The sequence below is a fragment of the Anolis sagrei genome, chromosome 2, assembly GCF_037176765.1.
Source record: "Anolis sagrei isolate rAnoSag1 chromosome 2, rAnoSag1.mat, whole genome shotgun sequence".
Classification (NCBI taxonomy): Eukaryota; Metazoa; Chordata; class Lepidosauria; order Squamata; family Dactyloidae; genus Anolis; species Anolis sagrei.
Genome location: NC_090022.1, coordinates 235,172,583 through 235,196,703, shown reverse-complemented (window position 1 = coordinate 235,196,703; position 24,121 = coordinate 235,172,583). Strand labels below are relative to the sequence as shown.

General features: G+C 38.3%; 1 protein-coding gene and 1 long non-coding RNA gene across 3 annotated transcripts in view; one reads left to right on the top strand and one right to left on the bottom strand.

Moving 5' to 3' along the window:
- AUH (AU RNA binding methylglutaconyl-CoA hydratase) overlaps positions 1-10,703 on the top strand; it is a 36,683-nt gene extending 25,980 nt beyond the window's left edge. Inside the window, exons 7-10 of one of the 2 annotated variants that reach the window (XM_060762018.2) lie at positions 4,804-4,991; positions 8,706-8,756; positions 9,080-9,127; positions 10,175-10,703. In XM_060762018.2, the coding sequence (XP_060618001.2) occupies positions 4,804-4,991; positions 8,706-8,756; positions 9,080-9,127; positions 10,175-10,252 (365 nt within the window). In that variant the 3' untranslated portion in view covers positions 10,253-10,703. Of the gene's footprint in view, positions 1-4,803; positions 4,992-5,433; positions 5,580-8,705; positions 8,757-9,079; positions 9,128-10,174 lie in introns of those variants that run through there. The other variant, XM_067464464.1, reaches the window with a different exon arrangement.
- A 2,653-nt stretch (positions 10,704-13,356) lies between these two features.
- Positions 13,357-18,729, bottom strand: LOC137096135 (uncharacterized). Its single transcript, XR_010909319.1, has 3 exons — positions 18,392-18,729; positions 17,023-17,443; positions 13,357-13,834 (listed from the first exon to the last, which is right to left on the bottom strand). It is a non-coding gene; the product is annotated as an uncharacterized lncRNA (long non-coding RNA).
- Positions 18,730-24,121: the final 5,392 nt, after the last annotated feature.

Sequence of the window (24,121 nt, the reverse complement as noted above, 5' to 3'; positions counted from 1 at the left end):
AAATAACTTGTTGATTAGCTTCTTAAATTCATTATTTTCCTAGTAATTTCACCTAACTTTCTAGATTCCGCAATTAACATTGAAGTAAAAATGTGCTGTAGTTAATTACGTTGTGAAGATTCATTAGAATTTGTTTCGCTCATGCAGTAGTCCAATCTTTTGTTTATTAAATTTTAGTTTAGTTTATTCTTTTATAATTGGTTCACTTGCAGAGAAGAAATGTGTTGAATACTCAGTTTTCATCACAGTAGGGTCTGAAAATCTCTTTAATGCAGCCCTTTTGTCATGAAAATATCGGTCAACTTGCAAGTAAAGGCTTGACTGAAATTAGGTTTTGTAACTATAAGCTACCTTAATTACAACTATGGGACTGAAATTGGTTTAACAAAAATAGAGATTGGGAAAAATGAATGGCTTTATGAATTAATTTAGGAAGTTTTAAATATAATATAAGGTATACTAAATATAGCACTATTATTCCAGTTTGACTGCTATGGCAGCATTTTGTGGAATCCTGTGGTTTGTAGTTTATTAAGATCTGAGAACCTGCTGGCTGATAATTCTAAATGCCGTTTCATAAACTTAAAGATTCCAGACATAGTAGTTAAAGTGGAATAATAATTATACAAAGTGTAATGTGATAGGACCTTGTGTAAAATAAAAATTCTAGTAACCATCACTTGGACTAGAAAACTCTTAATTAAATTCTTAACAATCTAAGCACATTTTCTGCCCATTGGGTTAAACCTGAAATACTACAATTAAATGTTCAGGTATTTAAAGTGCAATCAGAACAAGTTATTGTCAAAATGCACAATATTAAATTAAACCAATTGTGGCATTTTCTTAAAATTATTTCTGTATTAACATCTGTGCTAACATCAGTTCTCTAGATTGCAACACAAGCCAGTGATTGTACAATAGCGGTGGCCATTTTCATTACAAAACCCATAGTTCAAACAAGTAGAAAGTTTTCTGAAAATTCACGTGCCATTTCAATAAGATATTCAATATTTCCATATTCTTAGCACTCCCTTTACCTTCCTTGGGGCATGTCTCTTTGTTTTTCAAGAACAAAGTATTCCATGGCACTCTTTGGTCTTGCATCCTTATAAATTGTTTGCCTGCTGACTCAAATGGTGTATAATGAGATACTTCAGTCTCTGTGTCACTTCAGTATCTGATTTAATACTGACATTGCTTGAAATTGTGATTTTTTTTGGTAGCTTTTGTTTCCTTTCTTTGAATGTTTTCCTGTTTAATATTTTAATTAACCCTTTAAATTATTTTTCCAAAACCAGGAAAAAAAACCTTTTCAAGCATCTGATTTGCTGAACCTTAAAAAAAGTATTTTATATGTCAATATCACAATGATAAACATGCAATATTATACTAAAAGAACAAAGATATCCACCAGACCTTGATATAGACATCCTAAAAATCTTAAATTGCCTATCATTTCTATTAAAGGTTGAATGTCTGAAATCTGAATATTTTCACACCCAAACTTCTTGCTGCCAACCACATGCTTCCACCTTCTTTTCTCTTCTTCTATCTGCCCCAGTCACAGGAAGGAGCACCTCACCTCTCTTTGTTGCTATGACTGCTACACTCCCCTCTTCCGGTCCTGGTCAGCTCTTGGGATCAGCAGTGGTATCCCCATGAAGCCTCCACACTGGTAGCTCTGGCAGAAGTGAGAGTAGGACTGTCCTACAGATCTCACATTTCTGGCAGTGGTGTCCCGCCAAGGTGATAATAAAGTTAGCAAGGAAGCATCTTTGCTTCCTTGCTAACTTTCCTGCTAGGGCTACTTTTCCTCTTAACCAGGAGGAACACCCAAGCAAAACCTGCCAAGAGTACATGAATGCAGAGGAAGTGTGTAGAGAGAGAATGTGGGAATTGTGGATAGTGTCAGCATCAGTGGTAATGGTGGTGTTCCCACTGTCATCACAGGACAGAAGGGGTTTAGGTGGGAAAGAAGCCTCTCCTCACACACCTGTTGCACTTCACATTTGCTTTCCTTACTCTCTGTCCCCTCCTCTCAAGATGATTAGGTATACATGTGGTTGTGAGGAGAATGCAGTCATGACTTTAAAATACCCGCAAGAGTGCAGGAATGTGTAAGCAATGTAAGCTGGCCATTGAAGCACCTTGAGGTATATATATATATATATATATATATATATATATATAATTATATGCAAGTACAAGTTTCCAAAATGCAAAAAATAAAAATAAAATCCAAAAACATCCAAAGTTCTTCTGGTCTCAAAAACATCCAAAGTTCTTCTGGTCTCAAGCATTTTGAATCAGAAGTATTTGCCTGTAACATTAGTACAAGGCTACAGCAAAACTGTAGAAAATGACTCATGTTACTAAAGGATTTGCCACTGTGGGCTGGGAGTGACTGTATCTATCAGTCGTCATTAGCTGTTTCATTTAATCGGAAGTGGTAACAAAGCCAAAGGCTCTTTTCATCTGATGAGTAATTGAGAACGATTCTTCTGTTTGAAAGTTTTTGTACTGTTATTTTTGGCATTATGTTACTGCTGTTTTTATATCATTTGCATTGTTTGCAGTTTAAGCTGGAGAATTTTATGTCAGTAGGGTAGTGAATCCACTCCAAGGTTTGGTCCACATTTTAAAAGAACTCTCCAATGCACTGATATCTGAGCAGCCAAAATGTGCTGATACTTTGTTAGTGAGTAGTTCAGCAATAGTAAGGAAAGAGGCAGCATTTTAATATTAATAAGAATTGAAACTTGCAAAAAAAAAAGTACTAGTAGCCACTGTAAAGATTAGGTGCAACCTCCTTCCATGGTTGTGAGTGACAGGAAGTGTACACTTCTTGTATATTATCATTGCAGAATATTTATCAGCAACTGTACACTATCAGTTTGTTCTTGTTAGGAGTTGAAGCTTAACTGATACAACTTTGTGGTCTGTTGATTAATCTGAACTAAAATCACTGTTATCTGTTGGGCTAAGTACCAGTTTCAGTGTTTCTTTTAAAATCAGTGATTAAATTATTTATGTAATGAAAAACAAAAATGTGAATTGATACAGAGACCCTTGTGTTATATGTATTACTGATGAATGCCAAGTGGGCTGAATGAAAAAAGACTTCTACCAATCAGGACTTGTTTGTGTGTGACCATGTTAGTTTGCAGTGTATCCCCAATGTATGGCCACCCTAAGGCAAACCTGTCATAGGATTATTATTATTTTGACAATACCTTATCAGAGTGTGGGTTGCCTTTGCCTTCCTTTGAGGCTGAGAGAGTTGATATACTCAAGTCCACTTACTGTGATTCTGTGACTGGGCAAGGGGTCTGTAGAGCCATAGCTCAATACGCAAACTATGACACCACACAGATTCTGCTTAGGTCTTACCATTTTATGGAGATTGATATTTTAAAGATGATTTTATATGGTTTTAAAATACAGGCAGTCCCAGAGTTACAAACATTTGACTTACAAATGACTCATAGTTAAGGACAGGAACGAGCCAACAGGAATTGGGAGAAAGTTACCCCTCAGAAGGGAAATTCACTTCTGAAGGAGTTAGTATCATGGGAAAAAGGTGTCTCCACTGAAGCTTTCTCGCCAATCCTTGTTTCCACAAAAAGCCAAAATTTTCAAAATCCAGTTATCACAGAAACAGAGAGTAAAGTGAAATTTCTGAAAGAAAGAAGCACAGACATCAAAACAAATGCCACGGGGGTTTTAACCCTTCCCTATGCTATCCAAAGCTAATATATATTTTTGGCTGGAGTTACACTTATAAAATGTCCTGTTCCAACTTGCAAACAAATTTAACTTAAGAACAAACCTACAGAACCTATCTTGTTCATAGCTTGGTGTATTGATGCTTTTGTCTGGTAGGATTCTAAACACTTTTATTAGGCTTTAAGTTGTATATCATGTTTTACAGTTGCCCGCAGCGCCATGGGGGAGGAGAGGACTACTGTATTTATTTCATTTATTTATTTACTACATTTATATTCCACCCTTCTCACTCAAAAAGGGGGACTCAGAGCAGCCTTACGAAAAGGCAGCAGTTTAATGCCATTCACATGCATACATACAGTAAAAATAGATATATACATTAAAACCAAAAATCAGCATCAATATTAAAATAATGAGACACTATGGATTTATATTTTATTGATTCTGTTTAGTTTTTATTATATGTAATAATTGTATTTATGATATTGTAAGCATTGACTTTTACCCTTGAGTCGCCCGCAGGCTGAGAAAGGCGGTATACAAATACAGTAAGTAAGCAAATAAATAAATAAATAAATAACAGGCAGGATAAACAGAAGCTGTTTCCAGAATCTTTTTCTGAGCATGATTGAACAGCAAAGGCATGAGTAGAGTAGGGTGTTTCACCAGCTACCCCAAGCATGTTAAAAAGAAAGATAGATTTAAACACTGGCTACAACAATAGAAGCCTTAAGAAAAGTGGAGTCTAGTGAAAGAAAAAGTAATCTCTGGGTGCATTTAGGTAGTCTCAAAAAGATTGAAAATATTTTTGTTTCCTTATACTTTTTAATCAGATCGTTTTATATCACATGTGCATGCTGTTAGTTTTGAATGCAGAGTTTGCTAAAACATGCCTAACTGTTCCCTTTTGTAGGAAGCCATCCCTATTTATTCCATCTTATTTTTATCTCAATTTCCGTTAAAGAAGTAATGCCATGGAACATATCTACTTCATTAAGTGAGGTATACCTATATTGTTGAGTCAGTTTTTCCAATTTCTTTCTCCCCCCCCCCCCCAAAAAAAAAAAATTATAGGAGGAACGCAAAGACTACCTCGTACAGTTGGAGTGTCTCTGGCAAAAGAACTAATATTTTCTGCACGAGTACTTGATGGCGAAGAAGCAAAATCAGTAGGATTGGTTAGTCATGTCGTGGAACAGAATGAAGCTGGGGACGCTGCCTATAGAAGAGCTTTAGCCCTGGCAAGAGAATTTTTACCTCAGGTATAATCCAAATGAAGGGTGCTATTAACCTGCCATATCCTTTGCAGTGAGGAAAATGAATAAATAACCAAGAAAAGAATCGTGAAAGCTAAAAAAAGTGCTCATCACAAGTTATAAACAAAGTTTGTTCTGATTAAATAAGCTAAAAATAGACCCCATATATATTGATTATAAGTAGTGCCTCTTAAGGACAGACTTGTCTCTTGCCCCATGTGACATCTAGATTTTGAATCCATCTGTATTTTGTTGCTGTAACTTTATAATGTTATAATAATGTAAGCTAAAAATAGCCTTTCCATTATTGCTAAAGTTAAACCTTCCAGATATGCCATCTAGGCCTCTCCGTTCACTTCTGGAAGGAGTGAATGGATGAGGCTATCTTGAGAAGATCACATTTATTGAATTCTCACCATGGTGAATTTTTGTATTTCTTTGCCTCTAGACCTCCCAATTCAATGTTGCAAACAAAAAGCCACAGATTCTCTGCATGAACAAAAAGTATTGAGCAGGCACTTTGTAGTTGGAGACCCAAATTCTAAACACAAGCAAATTCCATTAACTGATGGGATTTGTATGCATGTAAATGTGTTTAGGTATGTAGCTTTATATACTCTTAAAATAAATGTCTTCTGTAAGTGTTTATCATGAATTGTTGATTTGATTACTACTGATTTAATATTATAAACATGTGCTTATTTGGGTATTCAGTCACTTTAGATAGAACATGGATGTTGATATTTGGCACAGTTAAATTTATCTACAGCCAACTGTTTTGCTCTGTATGTTTGAGGGATAATCTGGGTTGCTGTGAGTTTTCTGGGCTGTATGGCCATGTTCCAGAAGCATTCTCTCCTGATGTTTCGCTCACATCTATGGCAGGCTTCCTCAGGTTGTGAGGTCTGTTGGAAACTAGGCAAGTGAGGTTTATATATCTGGAATGTCCAGGGTGGGAGAAAGAACTCTTGTCTGCTTGTGGTTAGTGTCAATGTTGCAATTGGCCATATTGATTACCATTTTAATGGCCTTGCATTTTCAGAGACTGGCTGGTTGCTGCCCAGGGGATCCTTTGTTGGGAGGTGTTAGCTGGCCCTGATTGATTTTTGTCTCAAATTCCTTCTGGAACAGCCATGCAGCCTGGAAAACTCAAAGCAACCCAGAGATTCTGGCCATGGAAGCATTCGACAACACAGATAACATAATCTATTGTGAACTTCTTTGGCTTGTGTCCAGTTACTCAATTACAGGTACCAAGTCCAACCAATAGTTGTCACAGGGTATAATTAGCAAAATATGTGTGGGCTATTTTCTACTATTTGTTATCTAGTAGAATTTGATGTGTTACTGTTTAATATAAATATATACACAGTATACCATATGAGTGCATTACAAATGAAAGAAATCACTAGCAGAGAGAGGGGATGGTGCAAACCATGCCCAATTTATCACACAGCTGATTTATGGGAATGGACATGTATGAGAAAAAGTATGAAATTATACACTACAACTTCCCATATCCACAAGCGATGTGTTCCCAGACTTTGCATGAATATGCAAAAGATGGATAATAGTGAACCCTATTGAAGTGAAGAACCTCTGGCCCAGTAATCCCATGGAGTTGCAGTAGAAAAAGCTTAGAGATGACATATTTTGTCAGACATGGATAAATGAAATCATAGGTACCAATACTGCTGATATGGGGGTCATGCTGTATTTTATTTCATAGATAGTTATAAACAGGATATAACTAGAATGAGACTTGTAAGCTAGGATAACATTCTGGTGCTATAATACAATTAATTAGAATAATGTTCACTTTTATATGCCCACCAACCTCCTTCCAGCAGTTCTTATGTGTTAAGAACTTCCACATTTGTTCATGCATGTGGAGATTTTCAAGCATTTACCTGGCTAAAAATTGCCTTATTCTGGTCCTTCGTAGATTTTGAATCAGCATGCTTCCATTAATGCTTTTATAAGTGTAGCTAAATTTCATACAACTGTTCCTTTGTAGCAATAATTTTTAACTGTGGTTCACTACTCACTAGGAGTTTAAAGTCCTGACAGATATCAAGTTAAAATTAACCTTCATCACTTCAGTACAAACTTCTGAACAGAAAAAATAAGGAAATGGCAAATGCTTATATTTGATAAAAAGAGTGTCTTTATAATTGTATCTAACACAGATGAAAAAGTTTAAAATTCTTTGAATAGATTCCTATGTAGTAGTTGCAGCCATAAAGAAAAATGGTGATCAAAGCAGAAACAAGGAAGCCAGAATGGTAGTAACTATCTTGAATACTAAATAGTGCAGGTTGTCTGAAAGTTCTCTCATGAATACCTCCATTATGCTCTTTAGGGGCCCTGTTCTGAGGCCCCCCATCAAATGAGGTCAGAGGCAGGGAGGTGATAACACCTTAGATATGGTAAAACTGCCTGTGATAGGGTTCAGTTGTGACTACCTTTCTGGTCTCTTTGGTTGAAGAAGGGCCGTTTTATTTGTCCAGGAGTTTTGAACAATTGAGTGATTTAATAACACTCCAAGAAAAGATATATTACGGGGCAACAATACAAAGTTAGTTATATTAAAAATGATTCTGTCATTTAATAATCTTGCTGTGGCAATCAACAAACATTTTTGCGATAGTAGCCTTTAATGTTGGAAATTCAGAAGTAGGACACTGTAACACAATTTGGGCCTGCTTGATGTCTTCATATAATTCCCAAATTGAAATCTGATTGTTTTAACTTAACAGTTTTGTCATGCCTTAAATTCTATAACCATATTTTCTGTGTGCCTATAAATAAATTATTAACAGCCAATAAGTTGTTTTCTGTAAGTTCTAATTCAGGTTTTACTTTGTAAATACCTCCAAAGAGTGCACATCTCCTTCCCTCGTTTTCAGTCTTGCATTTTGGAGGAGTATGCATTTCAGTGCTTGTGGGAAGCACTAGTTCAGTGGTTCCCAACCTGTAGTCCATGGACCACCAGTGGTCCGCAAGAACAAAAATATGGTCTGTGGCCTCACCATTACTACACTGTTGCCTTGAAACCACGAAAGCGATTGGTCTTGCAAAACCTTCTTATAGTGCCGTGCCAATGGGGATGTCAGTAGAAGCTGACTGCCCACGAAAGATTAATATTACCACATCAGCTCTAGATTTTTTACTACGGTTTTCTGTGGGCGAACAGATATCGACTACTGGACGGCATATGTTCTGTGTCAGAAAGTAGAGCTGATGTGGTCTATCCAATGCAGTTTTCTGAATCGGCACCCCAAATAACCAAACCGAATCTAAAGTTGACCAAAAACCGATTCGTAACCCTTTTGGTACTAATGTTTAGGAGTGGTCTCTGGTTAAAGTGGTCCCTGGTCAAAAAAAGGCTGGGAACCACTGCACTAGTCAAAGAACACGCATAAGTATATATAAATATTTTTGCAGAAAATACATTCAATCTGCTGGACTATTCAAACTGTTTTTATGGTCAGCATGCAAAAATTCTGTTTAAAGATTAAAGCCTAAAATCTTCCTCCCGAATACATTTGTGTTTCATGGTCTTTTCCCAGATAGAAGTGTTGCTTCTGTGTTGATAAATAGCACCATCAGATATTATGTTACAATGGAACATATATCTTTTAACATTTTAAATCACAATTTTTTTTTATTTAAATTTATCACAGAACTGAATTACAAAAGTTACATTTTTTATTTTAGGGACCAGTAGCAATGAGAGTTGCAAAATTGGCCATCAATCAAGGAATGGAAGTAAGAAAACCTGTTTTTCCTGCTATCTCAACACATTATTTAAAGAAAAAAGTACAATGTGGGTTTTATCAAATTCTGTAAAGCAGAGGCTGTGAGAATGATTTAAAGCTAGAGGAGCGGGAGGCGGGTGTTATGGGTTCTGAATCTTGCCTCTGAAATTGCTTCTCTCTGACTATTGTTGCCTTCTTGGTCTTGCTTCATGTCTTAGAGCACCACTGTGGCAAGCATTGGCTAGAAAGAAATGTTATTTTAGGGTTGAAGTCCATTTTGTGCTGTTTTCCAGTTTTTACAATGTTAATTGTTTTTCATCTTTTGTTTCACAGGTTGATCTTCTAACAGGTTTAGCAATTGAAGAGGCATGTTATGCTCAGGTATGTAATTCAAATTTGCCTCTTCAGAAATACACCCCCCCCCCCCCCCCGAGTATAATCTGTGATGTTTATTTTGATTTCTATATCCTGAATATTAAACTAGTTGGCACTGTTTTTAGCGCGTGAGTTTGCTAGCAGCGTCTAGAGATTTGTCTTTTGAGAATTTAATATTTTTATGAGAAAGAATTTGCTCTTGTATTATGCTTCATCCCTTTAGGACTTTTCTAGTGAAATAAATAGGAAATATTCCATGATTAGATAGGATGCTTAATAGGGTCTTTGAGAATGCAGCAGTATTGCCAAAGCCCAAAAACCTTATTCTAATAGCATCTCAGAAGATATGAGGAGACACACAGTTCTTAAGGATCTTGGGATTCTGTAAAATTGTCCAACATTCAGTATATCTCATCCCTGCCTCCAGGTACTTAAGGGGCAGAAAACAAGGAAAGTGTGGGAGAAAGATCCAGCTTTCTTTGTAGTCTGATGGTACCATTAGCTTGGAATGGCCTTGAGCTTCAAACAAGCTAATTGGGGCATGTGCTGAATTAAGTTCACATTAGCTTACTTTATGCAACCACATTTAAAAATGAGCCTGAAAATGTTCACTCATTACTAGTCAGGTGCTGTCTGCCTTTACTTGGTTAAAAATGCTAGGTTGAGGAAGAGACAAAAGCTGCCTAATCTGCTTACTTTTGACAAAATAAACAAGTTATTGTGTAAGTTCTTATTTATTTCACTCAAATGGGACTCAAAGCAGTTATATTTATCCCCATGGAGATGGTCTCAGTGCAAGAAGGAGCAATGTATATGAAACTGTTTTCAGAGTTATTGTCCTTCCAGTGACACACAGCAAAACTTTGAGTACAGGGGAGTATGACTGATTTATAGCAGCTGCGTAGCAGTTTATAATCATGGCTCAATGTAGTGTTTCCAAGCTTGCTTTCTGTAAATTACTCTTGCAATGTAACAACTCCAGAGAGTTTTCGTTTGCATGGAATTGTGACTGACTTGTAATGTGGGCACTGAAAATGATTTTCTTTATTTTAGACTATTCCAACAAAAGACAGAATTGAAGGCCTTCTTGCTTTTAAAGAAAAAAGACCCCCTCGCTATAAGGGAGAGTAGAGGGGTGGAAACCAGATGCCTTTTAAAATGCAAATGAAATTGACATACTGCTGGAAGGAATTCCAGCTGTCTTTTTGCCTCACAATATGGAATATTGCAACCATGAAAGTAAATGTAATTTCCCATACTTTTATCTCGGTAATGTACTTAAATATGTATTTAGCCTTACAGATTCTGAAGGCTTCTTTGTGTATTTGCAAAGTCATTGGTCTGTTCAGCACTTTATTCCATATATTTGAATTTGCATACCTTGTCCATTAAATACATAAATGCATCATATACACAAAACCAAAAGTGACCATTAAATGTCTACGTCTTCTGCTCCTGCGATAAAATAATTTAATTTTGCACACAAAAAATGTGACATGTACTACATAGAGTTTCTAAATGAATCATGTTTCTTCTAATGGTGAATGTATAAATTTAATAATAAAGGTAGCTGAATTGAGAAGAGTGAGTGATGAAGAATTCATATTAGTTTTAATGATACATACAATTAACCTGGAAACTGTTGCAGTGTGGTGTTTCATCTTGACATATTGTTCCCAACTAGGACAAAATGACTCCTGCCCAACCATCACCTGGAGGATCACCATCAGGGAGAATTTCTAATAGTGGTTTAGATGGTCCAATAGTCTGATCCAGTATAAGTCATGTGCTTTTCCATCATCCTGAAGATATACAGTGTTAGAGCCCATCTAAGACCCTCTGCGACAGCTGCATGACGCACATAGCTGACTTGGACTAATGTGGCCTTGAACTGTGTTAACAGAAGTTGTAGGACACTCCAGAGCTTCCCTGAAGCTTCCCTATATTTTGGGTGAGTGCAAACAGTTACACTATGTAAGAAAATAGCAGTATGTTTTGCTCATTGGTTGGAATGATGCTAGCTGGAGCAACGAGGCAATCAAGGGAAGGGGGAAGAAGGGAGTGACAGTGGTAAGTGGCCTTGAAATGATATTGTTCAAAGGCTATAACATGCATATATACACCCTGTGTACTGCAGTGTACATTTTAAGATTGTTCTTTGGTGCTTTAAAAGACACTGCTGTCTTTGTTCTTGCTAATTGAGCCATGTCTCCACAGGCATTTGTGCAGAGGGTTATAGAATTGTCTTATGCAGCAAATGTCTTTTCATTTCTTATAATTATAGCATGCTTGTCTGAAAAGTTTCGCAAGTGTTCTTTTCGGTAATACTGGTAGGAGATTAAGTAAGAGCTTCTCGCTCATATTATTGCTCAACAACTTCAAACACCATTGTTATGGGCTGAGATTGGCTGTGCCATGCATTCCTTTGGCTGTCTTTGTTCCTTTGACCTTTATACTCGTTTGGCTCATCAAGCGATCTTGTAAAAATGCATGTGTTTTCTCCCGCACACAAATGCCAGGAACCACTTGACTTGCATTTTGATTCCAGCTTTAATAGGAGGCATTCATAATCAACACCAGGAGTTTATCTGAGCAAGCTTGGCCTTGATTATGTTTACTGTATCAGAAAGCAAGAACTTCAGAGCTGCTTCTTGAAACTCAAAAAGAAGACAAGTGTGTCTTCCTTGATCTCGAGCTTAATAAGAGTTGGCAAGAGCTGCCGATCACATGGGTTCATTCCTGTCTTAGGAAAGGTCAGCATATGGTACAAACACTTCTTCTGTATTATGTAGCCTTGTACTCTGATCACATAACACATGTTTCAGAATACATTATGCAATGTTATGCGTCTGATTAATGACTGCTTACACAAGAAGTTTTTCATTAGCCCAAATCTTCCTGTTCTGGGAATGATTAACTTTGTGACATAACTCTCATCACATAAATATGAAAGACTCCAACTTAACTTCAAACTCATGTTTCAGGAATAACTGAACAATCTCTTCGTGATTAACAAATGGCTTTAGCTTCAGAGTTGAAAACAGATCTGCGCATTTGAGAAAAGATTAAAGATGACTTACTGTTTTGTGGTCAAAGTGTCAGCCATGGTTAATTTTCAGAAATAGTGACAGCAGCAATTCATTTAGCACTTCCTGTGACTCCCAACCATATAAGGATTTACAAGTGGTAAATCTGTTGCCATTTTTTCTCTTAAAAAGTCAACTGTTCTTTGCTCAACAATGATAGTTCAGAATTTTCATCTGGAATTCACTATTCAAATATCTTTTCTTTGCTGAAATTGTATTGTGCCTTTTTCCAAAAAGTAGGACTCAAGGCAGCTAAAAATAATGGAGGAGGAAGAGAGGAAGAAAGGAAAATCAACTATTAAAAGATAATTAAATTAAAAGCCCTTTTAAAAATATCTCACCAAGACATAACTGGTAACAAGTCAGCAGCTGGCCAGTGGCCAAAGAATTAGCTAAATAAAAATAGGTCTTTATTTGCGGATGGAAGAACAAAAGGAAACGATCCAGGTTAGACATACCCAGCCAGGAGTTCTAGGCTGGACATCCTATTAATGGAATACTAAGGTATAATTCAACCTGAAACCGCATGTGTTGTTATCTCCCCCTTCCCTCCACATAAAGCTGCTGTAATCATTTCATGTCTGGCTCTGGGGACATAGATGCTTTTCCAGTTTACCTATCCATTAATCACCAGACAGAGAACATTTATGGGAAGGCAGCACAGTGGTTCTTCAGGAGGTACAGTGTATGCAAATGGATCTTGTAGCACTCTAGAGGCTGAGAGAATGAAGTTGATAGCATAAGCTTTTATAAAAGTCTCTCCTCAGACGCTGTAGCGTAGTTGTACATGAGAAACTCCTATGCTACACTGAACAATATAAGATTCATCCTCTGTTGTCTAAGCAATCACTGTGAAAGCCCTCCCTCATATCCCCACCAAACGCAATCCTGAATGTGGTCAAATCTAAAGAGAGGACTGAAAGTAGGCATGAGAGAAGATAGGCTACCTGACAGCCTGCACCCAAACTATGTAGCACTTTGCAATCAGTACTTCGAATTGCACTTAGAAATCATTATAGAGTTTTTAATTTTGTGTTGTTTTAAATTGTTGCTTCAAACAGGAGTTGGTAAAGGTACAGAGGTCAGTCCCCAACCCCCGGATCTTTTAGTAAGACACACAAATCCCAAAATCAGAAATGGTTAGATGTCTACTTTCAGATTTATAAAGCTCCTTATTAGTTTTGGGGAATAAAACAAGGCGTGCGGGAGAATCACTACTGGAGCTATTTATAGTTGTGAATATTTATTTATTTATTATTTATTTATTTACTTTGCTTATATACCGCTGTTCTCAGCCCGGGGGCGACTCACAGCGGTGTACAACATAGGAAGAACAAGGTTCAAAATTCAAGACATAGTATAAAATAATCCACAATCCAGCATTAAACAAAAAACATCATCATCAAAAAACATCATCATTACCATGAAAGCCATTCCGCGTCGTCTCATCGTCCAAACCACAATCCAGTATCATTTTCCGTTGTTCCATTCCTATAGTCATTACCAATCATTGCACTTCTTGTTCGAACGCCTTCTTGAACAACCAAGTCTTTAATTTCCTGCAGAATATCATCAGGGAAGGAGCCAGTCTGATATCCACGGGAAGGGTGTGTTATACCTTAAAGAGCTAAGAAAAGTATGTAAATATTAAATAACTAAAATTAAAAGCAAAAGGTTCAGTTATTCTGTGCTGAGAATGGTTCTTTACATCTGATTTTAATTTTTGGTGAAACAGTAAATGCAGTGCCTTAGGGCCCTTCCAGATGCCCTTTATCCCAGGATTTTATCCCAGGTTTTCTGCTTTAAACTGGATTATCTAAGTCTGCACTGCCAGGTAATCTGGGTAAACAAAATCTGGGATCAGATCTTGGGATATAGAGCCTGTCTGGAAGGGCCCTTATTTATACAGATGGCACTAGCTGAGGTGTTAGTGCAGAAACAGATAGGCACACACTGAAGAGCAGTTCATATGCACCCATGTTTCATTTTATATCCTGATTTCTCTCAAGATATGCTTGTGTGCATTTCCTACTTATGGCAGCTTCAAGACATCTATGAGGGTTATCAGGAAAGTAAGATTACAAGTCACGTAGTTCTCGTGGGGAACTTTCTTGGGGAAAAATTGTATCATTGCCACATAGTGAGAAGCCAGTGGAAGTGAAAGAGCAGTGTCAGTTGTCAGTAGCTCATCAACTGGTGTTGTGGTGAAGGTTAGAGATGAGTGTCCTCATTCCGTTTCCGTGCAAAGTCCATGCTATAATACGCTATCTAAATGCTAAGGGCATGTACGCCGCTGCAATTAATCGTGAAATCATTTCAGTTTATAGAGAGGACATAATGTTAAAACAGCATGTAACAAAATGGGTACAGAATATATTGTGAGACCATGAAGAAACTTCACAGAGCCATTCAAAACAAACGTCGTGGGATGCACGCCTGCACACTAGGCCTGGGTAACAACGCAAAAATTTGTTTCTAAAATCGATTTGTAATTGGGTTTTTTTTTTGTTTCGATATTTAAAATAATTACAAAAAAAAGTTCGGTATTTACGAAATTTCGTAAATATTTACAAAACATTTTGTAAAGATGGCGCCCTTTTTTTTCCCAATATTTTTTAAATATTTTTTTAAATTTAATTATTAATTTAGTAGAATTAAATTATTATTAAGGAGGGAAGGCAGGCACTCACTCTCGCTCGCCGCTCGCTCGCCCCTCTCGCGAACCGCTCGCGAGCCGCTCTCGAGCCGCTCGCTCGCCCCTCTCGCGAACTGCTCGCTCGCCCCTCTCCCTTCCAAGGAAAAGTAAGCTCGCCCTCTCAGCAAGCATCGGCAGGCGGAGAGACCAATCCCGCACTTTCCTGGGGGGAGAGGGAAGAAGGAGTGGGGGGGGGAGGTGACCCTGCTGAGACTCCCCAACGCCTTCCTCATGGGGAGGCTTCAATCCAAAAGGGACCCTGAAGGAGAGAAAGTGCTTGACAGGCGGCATCCCGGCCGCAAACTTCCCTCTGTATTTTATCTTGCAAATCAAATAAAATATGCAGACTGGTGGAAACTAAGGCCCCTCTCTCAAGCACCCTCCTTCCCTTCTTTATATTTAATTAGGAACTCCATTGCCTTGTCGCGTTGGGAAACCTCTCTCCTTCCTTTCCTCATCTCTCTCTGCCTCCCAAAGTGAAAGGGAAGCTTGCCCCCTCTCGCGAGCCGCTCGCTCGCCCCTCTCCCTTCCAAGGAAAAGTAAGCTCGCCCTCTCAGCAAGCATCGGCAGGCGGCCATCTTACATATTTCCGAAATGGACGGAAATACAAAATTTTTTGGCGCCTGCCGTTTCGATATTTAAAAACACTTCCAGGTTAAAAAAAAAGTTTTATAATCGTTTTGTAATTCAAAAAATAATGAATTTTTAACGAATTAACGAAACGAATTGCCCAGCCCTACTGCACACCACTCATGCAACACAAGAGTTGTTGACTTCATTTGGTAGGGATGTTTTAAGCCAGCCCTCTCACAGCCCTGATCTCTCATCCAGTGACTATCATTTGTTCACTAAATCGAAGAAACACCTGGTGGAAAACATTTCCAATGACGATGAGGTGAAAATCAAAGTGATGAACTGGCTGAAAAAGGTGGAGGGAAACTTCTATAACACAGGCATCAAAAACTCGTCCTACGGATGACAATGTATTGAACTGAATGGTGATTAGGTAGAAAAATATTGTAATGACTATGCATGTAAGTTTTCTTAAAATATATTGAATCTTTGTATTTTCTAAAAAAATCTTCTAATCTTACTTTCTGGACAAGCCTCATATCACATGTGCCTTCCCAGATTAGGAAATCTCAACTACCAAGTCCCATAAGCACTTTACTAGAACCAATGATTGCTGCACATAGCACACTGCACTTGCCCTAGAAGCCTCATATTCACCCCTGTCACATCAGCACTTTTAATTTTGTACCCATTACTCTGGCCTGGCCCAGTTCTATTGTGTTTTAGTGTATTGCCTGTTGTTCATTTTGCTTTATTTTGTTTTAATTGTTTGATTTGCTTAGATTGTATTTTTATATTGTGTGTTGAGGCCTCGGCCTGTGTAAGCCGCATCGAGTCCTTCGGGAGATGCTAGCGGGGTACAAATAAAGTTTAATAATAAAATAATATAATAATAATAATAATAATAATGGTTTTCTGTACAAGATTTGTTCAGTGGGGCTTGCTTTTGCCTTCCTCTGAAACAGTATAACTTGCCCAAAGCCAACCAATGGGTTTCAAATCTTATTTTCCAGGACCATAGTCTGCTGCTGAAACCACTAGAACATGCTGACTCTCAATCTCAAGAACTGACTGAAAAAAAATCAAAAAATCAAAATAAGTAGAGTCTTGCTTATCCAACATAAACGGGCCGGCAGAACGTTGGATAAGCAAAAATGTTGGATAATGTTTATACTGGCTATGGATGCTGGGATGTGCAATCCAAGAAAAGTCATACCTTTTGTTTGTGAAAATGAGCACAAATCACTATATGTTAACCTACATTTACCTCCCTACCCAAGGAGATATGCATCTTTCCTTCACATTTGCATCAGAAACGTCAGCACTACTTTTAGCCTAAATGACATGCTCTTTGTTTTCTGATTAAATGTTTGTCTGGTCTGGAGAACTGTCTGCTCCAGCAACTTACTGCAGTGAGTAAGACTTACTCATGAGAATTATCCATCAAGTAGCTATTTATGAAAAGGATAAATGGTTTGTATAAGAGACTCAAGATCTAGCAAACATTTTCTGCTCAGAGAGGCGGCTTAGGAATGCTCCCGTGTTACCTTATGTGTTCCATTCCACAGGGTAAGCACAGCCAAAAGCAAATAAAAAAAAGTTAAACATTGACTTTAAGTGTGTTCTCAAGCGCTTGGGCAATGCCTGTCTCTGCATTCTGGTTCCAGCAAGCTGTAGTAGCAGTGGACAGAAAAGCAGGCAATTCTGTTGCCACCATCTGCAGCTCTGCAGCTCTCTTTATAGCGAAGGGTCTCTCTCCCGCCTGCTGCCTTTGCCCTGAGTCTACGTGCAGAGCCAGTTCTGGTCTTTCAACAACGATGACGAAATGTCATGCCTTTCTTCCTGGAATAGTATGCCGATAAGAGGCCACTTGTTATGCTGCGGTTTGAGATGAACTCCAGGAAGGGTTTCAAAACACGGTGTCACAATTCGTTCGGGTTTCTCTAGCAACCAATGCATTACAGAAGCCTTTGAGATAAAAAGAAAAGGGATGATAATATTTTCCCCCTTCACTGTGGGGTTAGCTGTTTTCCCCTTACCAGGATATGACTATGGAAGCCTTTAACTTTTACAAAATCTCAGATTATTGTGGTTGCAATGGCCTAGTAATTCTGTTTCTGCCTATCAGATCTATATGAAAAACAGCCACTTGTGTGGCAGAGAATCATCCGGTTGCTGTACTCTACTGTATAAAGGTGGATTTTATCATTTGAGATCCTTTTTTTTAAAAAAAAAAAAAGGATGGGAGAAAGCTATGCCCTGTTAAATTGGAAAAGTGCATGCTCCTTCTACACAGCTGTATAAAAACCAGATTATCTGCTTTGAAATTGATTATAAAGCAGTGTAGACTTATTATTATTATTATTTGCTTTATTTCTATACCGCATTTTTCAGCCCTTAACAGGCGACTCAATGCGGTTTACATGGTACAATTATCAAACTGTCAGTGCAATTAAAACATAACAATGCAACAAACAGGATCAACAGCATCAATCCACAACAGTTAACAATCAACAAGATAATCCAGTTCAAAGTAGATAATGTGGATTATCTGCCTTGATATTTTGGATTATATGACAGTGTTGAAGGGCCCACAATGAACATTCTAAATATGTTATGAAGATACTTAGTTTTAAATAGTTTTAATCAGTAATATAGTTTTAATAAGTAAAAGTCAAAAGTAATTATCTCTGAACTGTTGATGGTTTATTATTATTATTATTATTATTATTATTATTATTTTAATTATATGCCACCTTTCCTCTCAAAATGGCTTGCAGAAATAGTAAATTTGAAAGTGTTCACTGTAAAACTTGCAAGCATGTTCATAAAACATCTTAAAATCAATTTAAAATATACAACAATTTTAAAAATCAATAAACCACCCTCAATCCCACACACACACACACTGCTTACATGTTAAGAGTCCCTTTGAACAAAAATGTCTTTGCCTGGCAAAAGGAGAGCAGGGAGGGGGCTGAAGACTCTCATGAAAGGGAGTTCCAAAGGATAGGAGAAGACACTGAGAAAGCTTTTGTCTCCTCACCAAATTACCCTACGACAGAAGCAAGCCAAAAGGAAGACTTCCCCTGAAGATATCTGGCAGGTTTGTATTGGAAGATAGTCTGAGGCCAAGTTTCCAGGAAAAGAAAAGAAAAAATGTAGTCAAATGGACAAAAAAATGGCGATGGTCACTAGACACCTTAGGGGAATATACGACAATTCTCCATATCGGATAGCCTGAGCAGCACTGGTTTAAATCATTCAAACACATTTCAACTCTTAGCTAATCCAAGAAACTAGCTTCATTTACAAAGAAAGAAGAGGCAGACACTTGATCCTAGCCAGTCTCTTGCTAGATTTGCCTCTTGCTAAATTTGAGCTGCTGCCAAGGACTCTTGAGCAATCATACATTTAATCTGAAAGCAATTGCTTAACATACAGCCTATCAGTACAGAACAGCTTCCTGTTTGTAAAACAGGTTGGGTTAGTACAGTGGTAAAGAGCCCCCCTCCCCCTGCACCACCTGATCTTAGCGGAAAATATTGCCATCAAGATGGGCATGCCATATCCTGCGAGTAGCTCACATGCAGAAATAGGCAATCGAGAAAAGCAATTCCTATCCATAGAGTTCTTTAAGGGGAAGCAAGCAGGCTTGTCAATTCATACAACTCTCAAACATTTCCTTCCAGTAGTTAGGGCGGATTTTAGAAGGGGCACACCCTCTAAATTCAATCCCCCAATCTTGGCTACTTAGAGCAGGGATTCTCAAACTTTTTCAGCCATGGAGCCCATTTAGAAGTTTCTTGTGGAGCCCCAATAAATGTTTATATATTAAATAATGTATTATATAGTATATTGACCATGGGCAAACTTTTTAAGAACAATTTTAACCAACATAAACAACAGTATTGTAGTGGAAGACTCCAGGGACCATCCAGTCCAACCCTCTTCTGCCATGCAGGAAAAGCACAATCAAAGCACCCCCTGAGTGGTGAGAGGGATACAGGGTTTTGGAAACATTAGAAATATTAGAAAATGTTGACCACTTCAGCTACCTTGACAGCCACCTCTCCACAAAAGTCAACATTGACACTGAAACGCAACACCGCCTGAGCTCTACAAGTGCAGCTTTTTTCCGAATGAAGCACAGAGTGTTTGAGGACCGGGACATTCGTAGTGATACCAAGGTGCTTGTTTATAAAAGCCAACCCCGACTGGTACCGCCTTCAACCTGGAAACTGATGTCCTCACTGTGGGAGAACATGCAGGTCAAGAATAGGGCTCCACAGTCACCTACATACCCACCGCCAAGACCCTACACTTGGAAGGCCATCATACTAGGACAATGAGGGATCACCTGAGTAAGTAAGTAAGTAAGTAAGTAAGTATAGGATTTTGGAAGGGGAAAAAGATCTGGGTGGCAAGGGGCTGAAGGAAAAGGCTTTTGGTGGTGAGGAAGATGGGCAATGGGGGAGGAGCAGGAAAGAGGAGGGAAAGCCGAGAGAGGGAGTGAACCATGGGACTCTTCAGTATGCTTTGCAGACCCCCAAGGGCTCCAAGGAGCACACTTTAGGAACTGCTGATTTAGAGCAAAAAAAGAGGGGCATTTCCCCCTTATTAAAGCATGACGGTGTGTGTATTGGAGCATGGCCATGCTTAACAGGGTTGTAGTCATTTATGCACTGCCAAACGGCAGGAATAAATCACCAAGAGACTGCAAAAGATAACAGATTTGAACAGATCTTGTATACTTTAATTACTATGTATAGTTGCAGATTCTCAATTACTCTAAGTATCTCGCCACAATGGAGAAGATAGCAATATATCTACAACATAGGTCCAGGCTGTCTGACAGATTGTTTCTCCCATATGACTCCACCTGGATCTTGAGATTCAAAGGAAAGCCCCTTCTTTCAGTCCCAACACCTTTCCAACTGACCCACCTGATGTGGGTGTTGTCCTATGAACTGGGTACTAGGAAAATCAGGGAAGGTTATGGAAGCCTTTTTAGGCTGGGTCATTAATGTAAGCTCTGTGAGGATGGGTATAATGTGGGGAGGTAGTCAATCCCAGGTATTTACCAGTGGGAGCGTCATCTCAGGGGATTCATTTAATAATAATTCAAAGGAAGTGTTTATGCTCTTAGAGAATAATTCCAAGGACAGATTTTGTGGGTCCGATGGTGTTGCCTGCTTACATGTATTTTGAAGGATGCCTTCAAATACAGCCAAAATTAGCAGTTTATTTGTTGTCCTTGTTGTTATGTGCTTACAAGTTTATTCCTATTTATGGTAACCAGTTAAGAGTTTCTTGGAAAGATTTGTTCAGAGGTTTGCCAATGCTTTGTCAACTTGGAGCCTGTGAAACACATGCAATCAGAACATGAATGCAAGAACATTCATACTGATTCTCCCAACTGACTTGTACTCAGAGGCATTCTGTTTCTCTCTCTGTCTGTGCGTGTGTGCACACACACATTTCTAATTTAGCAATACTAAAGCAAAGCTATCATACCATTTTCTTGGTCAGATGTGTTCAGGGGAAGTTTGATATTGCCTTTCTCTGAGACTATGGGCACATCTACACCGACCACTTAAGTCAGTTTCAATCTGGTATTGAAGAAAGTGGTTTCGCTATGCAGATTATTACGGTATACAGGAAATCCTGGAGCCAGATTGAGGCCTGAATGGTGATTACACAAACCACAGAGTGATGATGGGAGTTTGTTGTCTAGCCACCACACTGAAGCTAGCTTTGAACTACATTTAATGGGTAGTATAGTGGGGCCTAAGATATATGACTTCTCCAAGGTCATCAAGCGGCGCAATTTGAACCTAGTATCCCTGAGTCCTAGTCCAAGATTCAGACCACTACACCACACTGACTCTCTCCTATTCATTGATCGGCTGATTGACTTTTCATTCTGCATCCTTAAATTCCACCTGAAGGAACACAGGTTGATTTAACAATCCCATTAAAATGAGGTGGATAAAAGGCAACTGAGCAGTCCTAACACTACCAATGACAGTATTAGTAGGGGATACATCGTCTGTCCCAAAAGTAATGAAAATGATTTTAAAATATATTGAACATAACATGCAATTACAGTTTTTGTGCTAGAATGCAATGATTCCAGTGTTGGTGCCAGTCTTCATAGCATTGGAAGACTTCTTCATTTGAGATGTTCAAAGCCCTCATTGCAGTTGCCTGGATATTTTCAACTGTCCACAAATGATGTCCTTTGAGGTAGATTTTGCACTTGAGGAAAGAAATTACACAAAGCCAAGTCAGGGTTGTACTGGTGGGGAGTGGTGCTGAATCATTCAGAAGAGCCTTCACACGAGCCATGTTGTTCTCAGTTCTTGAAGCAGAAGGCACTGCTCCAGACTCCTCTGCATTTTCACCTTTGACAAGACACAAAAATGATGTACTGACTGCTACAAAGGCACGGACTCAACTGAGGAAAGTCAGTCTGCATGCCTGGGTTCCCCTTCCTCCTGCCTCAACCTCCATTTTTCTTTCCTGGTCCTTCTTTGCTGCAGACCACTTATGAACAACGATCCTACCAAGAAAGACAAAAAGGTTCTAGATCTCCCTTCAGACCACCAATCCCCTTTAATTTGCAATGACATCAATCCCATTTCCTCAGCCTTGGCTTCAAAGGCATATCCATCTGACCATTGTCTATGTCTATGACATAAATAGGTCTATTATGAACAATCTGTCACTACCTGCACATACCTATAACAATAACAACTGCATTTACTTAGTTTCAGCCTGTAAAATGTACATTTAACTAACTCAGCATCAAATGGCAGATTTGATGTAATTTAAAGAAAAGGAGTAAAAGTGTGCTTTCTTGTTTCTTTGCTTCAACGAGAAACATGGACATTAAAATAGATTAGACATTTGAACTAAAGGGTTTTGGTTAGGGATGATGATTATGATGATGACAAGATTATTATTTTTAATTTAGTTGTATGATTCTGGATTAACCGGTAAAACATTATTTGGTGAATATTTAATATTTTGTACATGCTATTTCTCTCCCTTTGAACTTGGGGAGCTGGCATGACTTTTCTTCAGTGGTACAAACAATTCAGTAACATTAAAGCATGTCAGTTGATATTTCTAATTATTTTATTAACACATGGATTTCCAAGTCAGCAGTCAAAACTAACAACCTGTAGGAAGCCTTTGGAGCCAACATGACATAGTGCTTTGAACATTGGTCTAAGACTGGAGAGCAAAGTTACCTGTCCAGGCTTTGAAACCCAGCGGATGACCATGGATGAATCACATACCCTCAACTCCAGAAAACCCTGTGAAAGTTTGCCTTAGGTCACCCTGTCAGAAATGAACTGAATGCATACAACAACAAACAAATGAGGGGTTTTTTTTTGGGGGGGGGGGGATGGTGACAGGTGTCCCTTAACAGACTTTTGGCTGAACAATGTGTCACAGAGACAAGACAAGCATGCTCTCAGAAAAAAATGATTATATTCAAATGGCAGCACTCGCTTCAAGTTTTGCAAAGACATACCTGATAGGCCTTAACTAAATGCTATCTTGAACATGTTGTTTGAATTAAACAGTATGTCAACATAAAATGAAAAAAGGTTTGATTCAAACGTGAGATCTTGGAATATTTGAAGTCAATAATGGATCTTTTATATAAATTTCAGGGCAATTTGATTAGAAGCTATTTTAATATACAATCACAAAATATATACAATAGAATTATGTATACTGATCCTGAGTCAGAATTAATAACTTTGTCAAAGATGTTCATTGATGCAAAGCTGTAACATTTATTTACTCAAAAGTTATTTCCACCAAGTCCAATGCAATTTGTTTCATAGTGAGCACTGCAGCCTAAACATTTTAATGCCAGCACACTACTTTTGTGCTTCATTGGGCATGTATACCATGTGTTTTCTCTTTGCCTATCCTGATTGGACTGCATGGCTATTGTGATCTTCTCTAGCTCTAATTCTGTGGCTAATCTGATAAAATCAACATATGTGTGCATTTTGCAATCACCCTTAGTCATTTGGACTCAATGACACTGATCAAAAACAAATCAAAGCAAAATCTTGAAACGAGTTGTGGTGTATAACATGCTCATATTACCCACCACAGCCATCTAACAGTTCATACAGTTCAGGCAATGGAAACAGTCAAGATCCAGATGGTGTTTTCAAACCTAACTAATGTCAACTCAGAATCCAGAGCAATAGTATTCATAAATGACTACTGCTATTATTTCTGTTGTGTGCTTTATGGGACATTGTTCTGAGCTAGAAAGAGCCGGTCTCTCCAAATGTACCAAATCAGATACACTTCACTGCTGTAAGAAGAAAACGTTCCAGACCTTTAGATTGTCGTTTTCATAATCCTCTTATTGCAGGTATTACAATTGTACACATAAACAATGGTTTCTACTTGGCTCATTCTAGAACCAACATTTCTGATCTCCGTGGCTGGCTAACAGGTCTGCTGGCATGGGATGCATGTACACACCCTAGCAAGGCCTCTGGAAGGAATACTAGAGTGACAAAGGGCAGGACCCAACAAAGGAAATTGAAGTATGCAGGGGTGACTTGTCTCCTATCATTATACCACTGAGAACAAAATAATCAA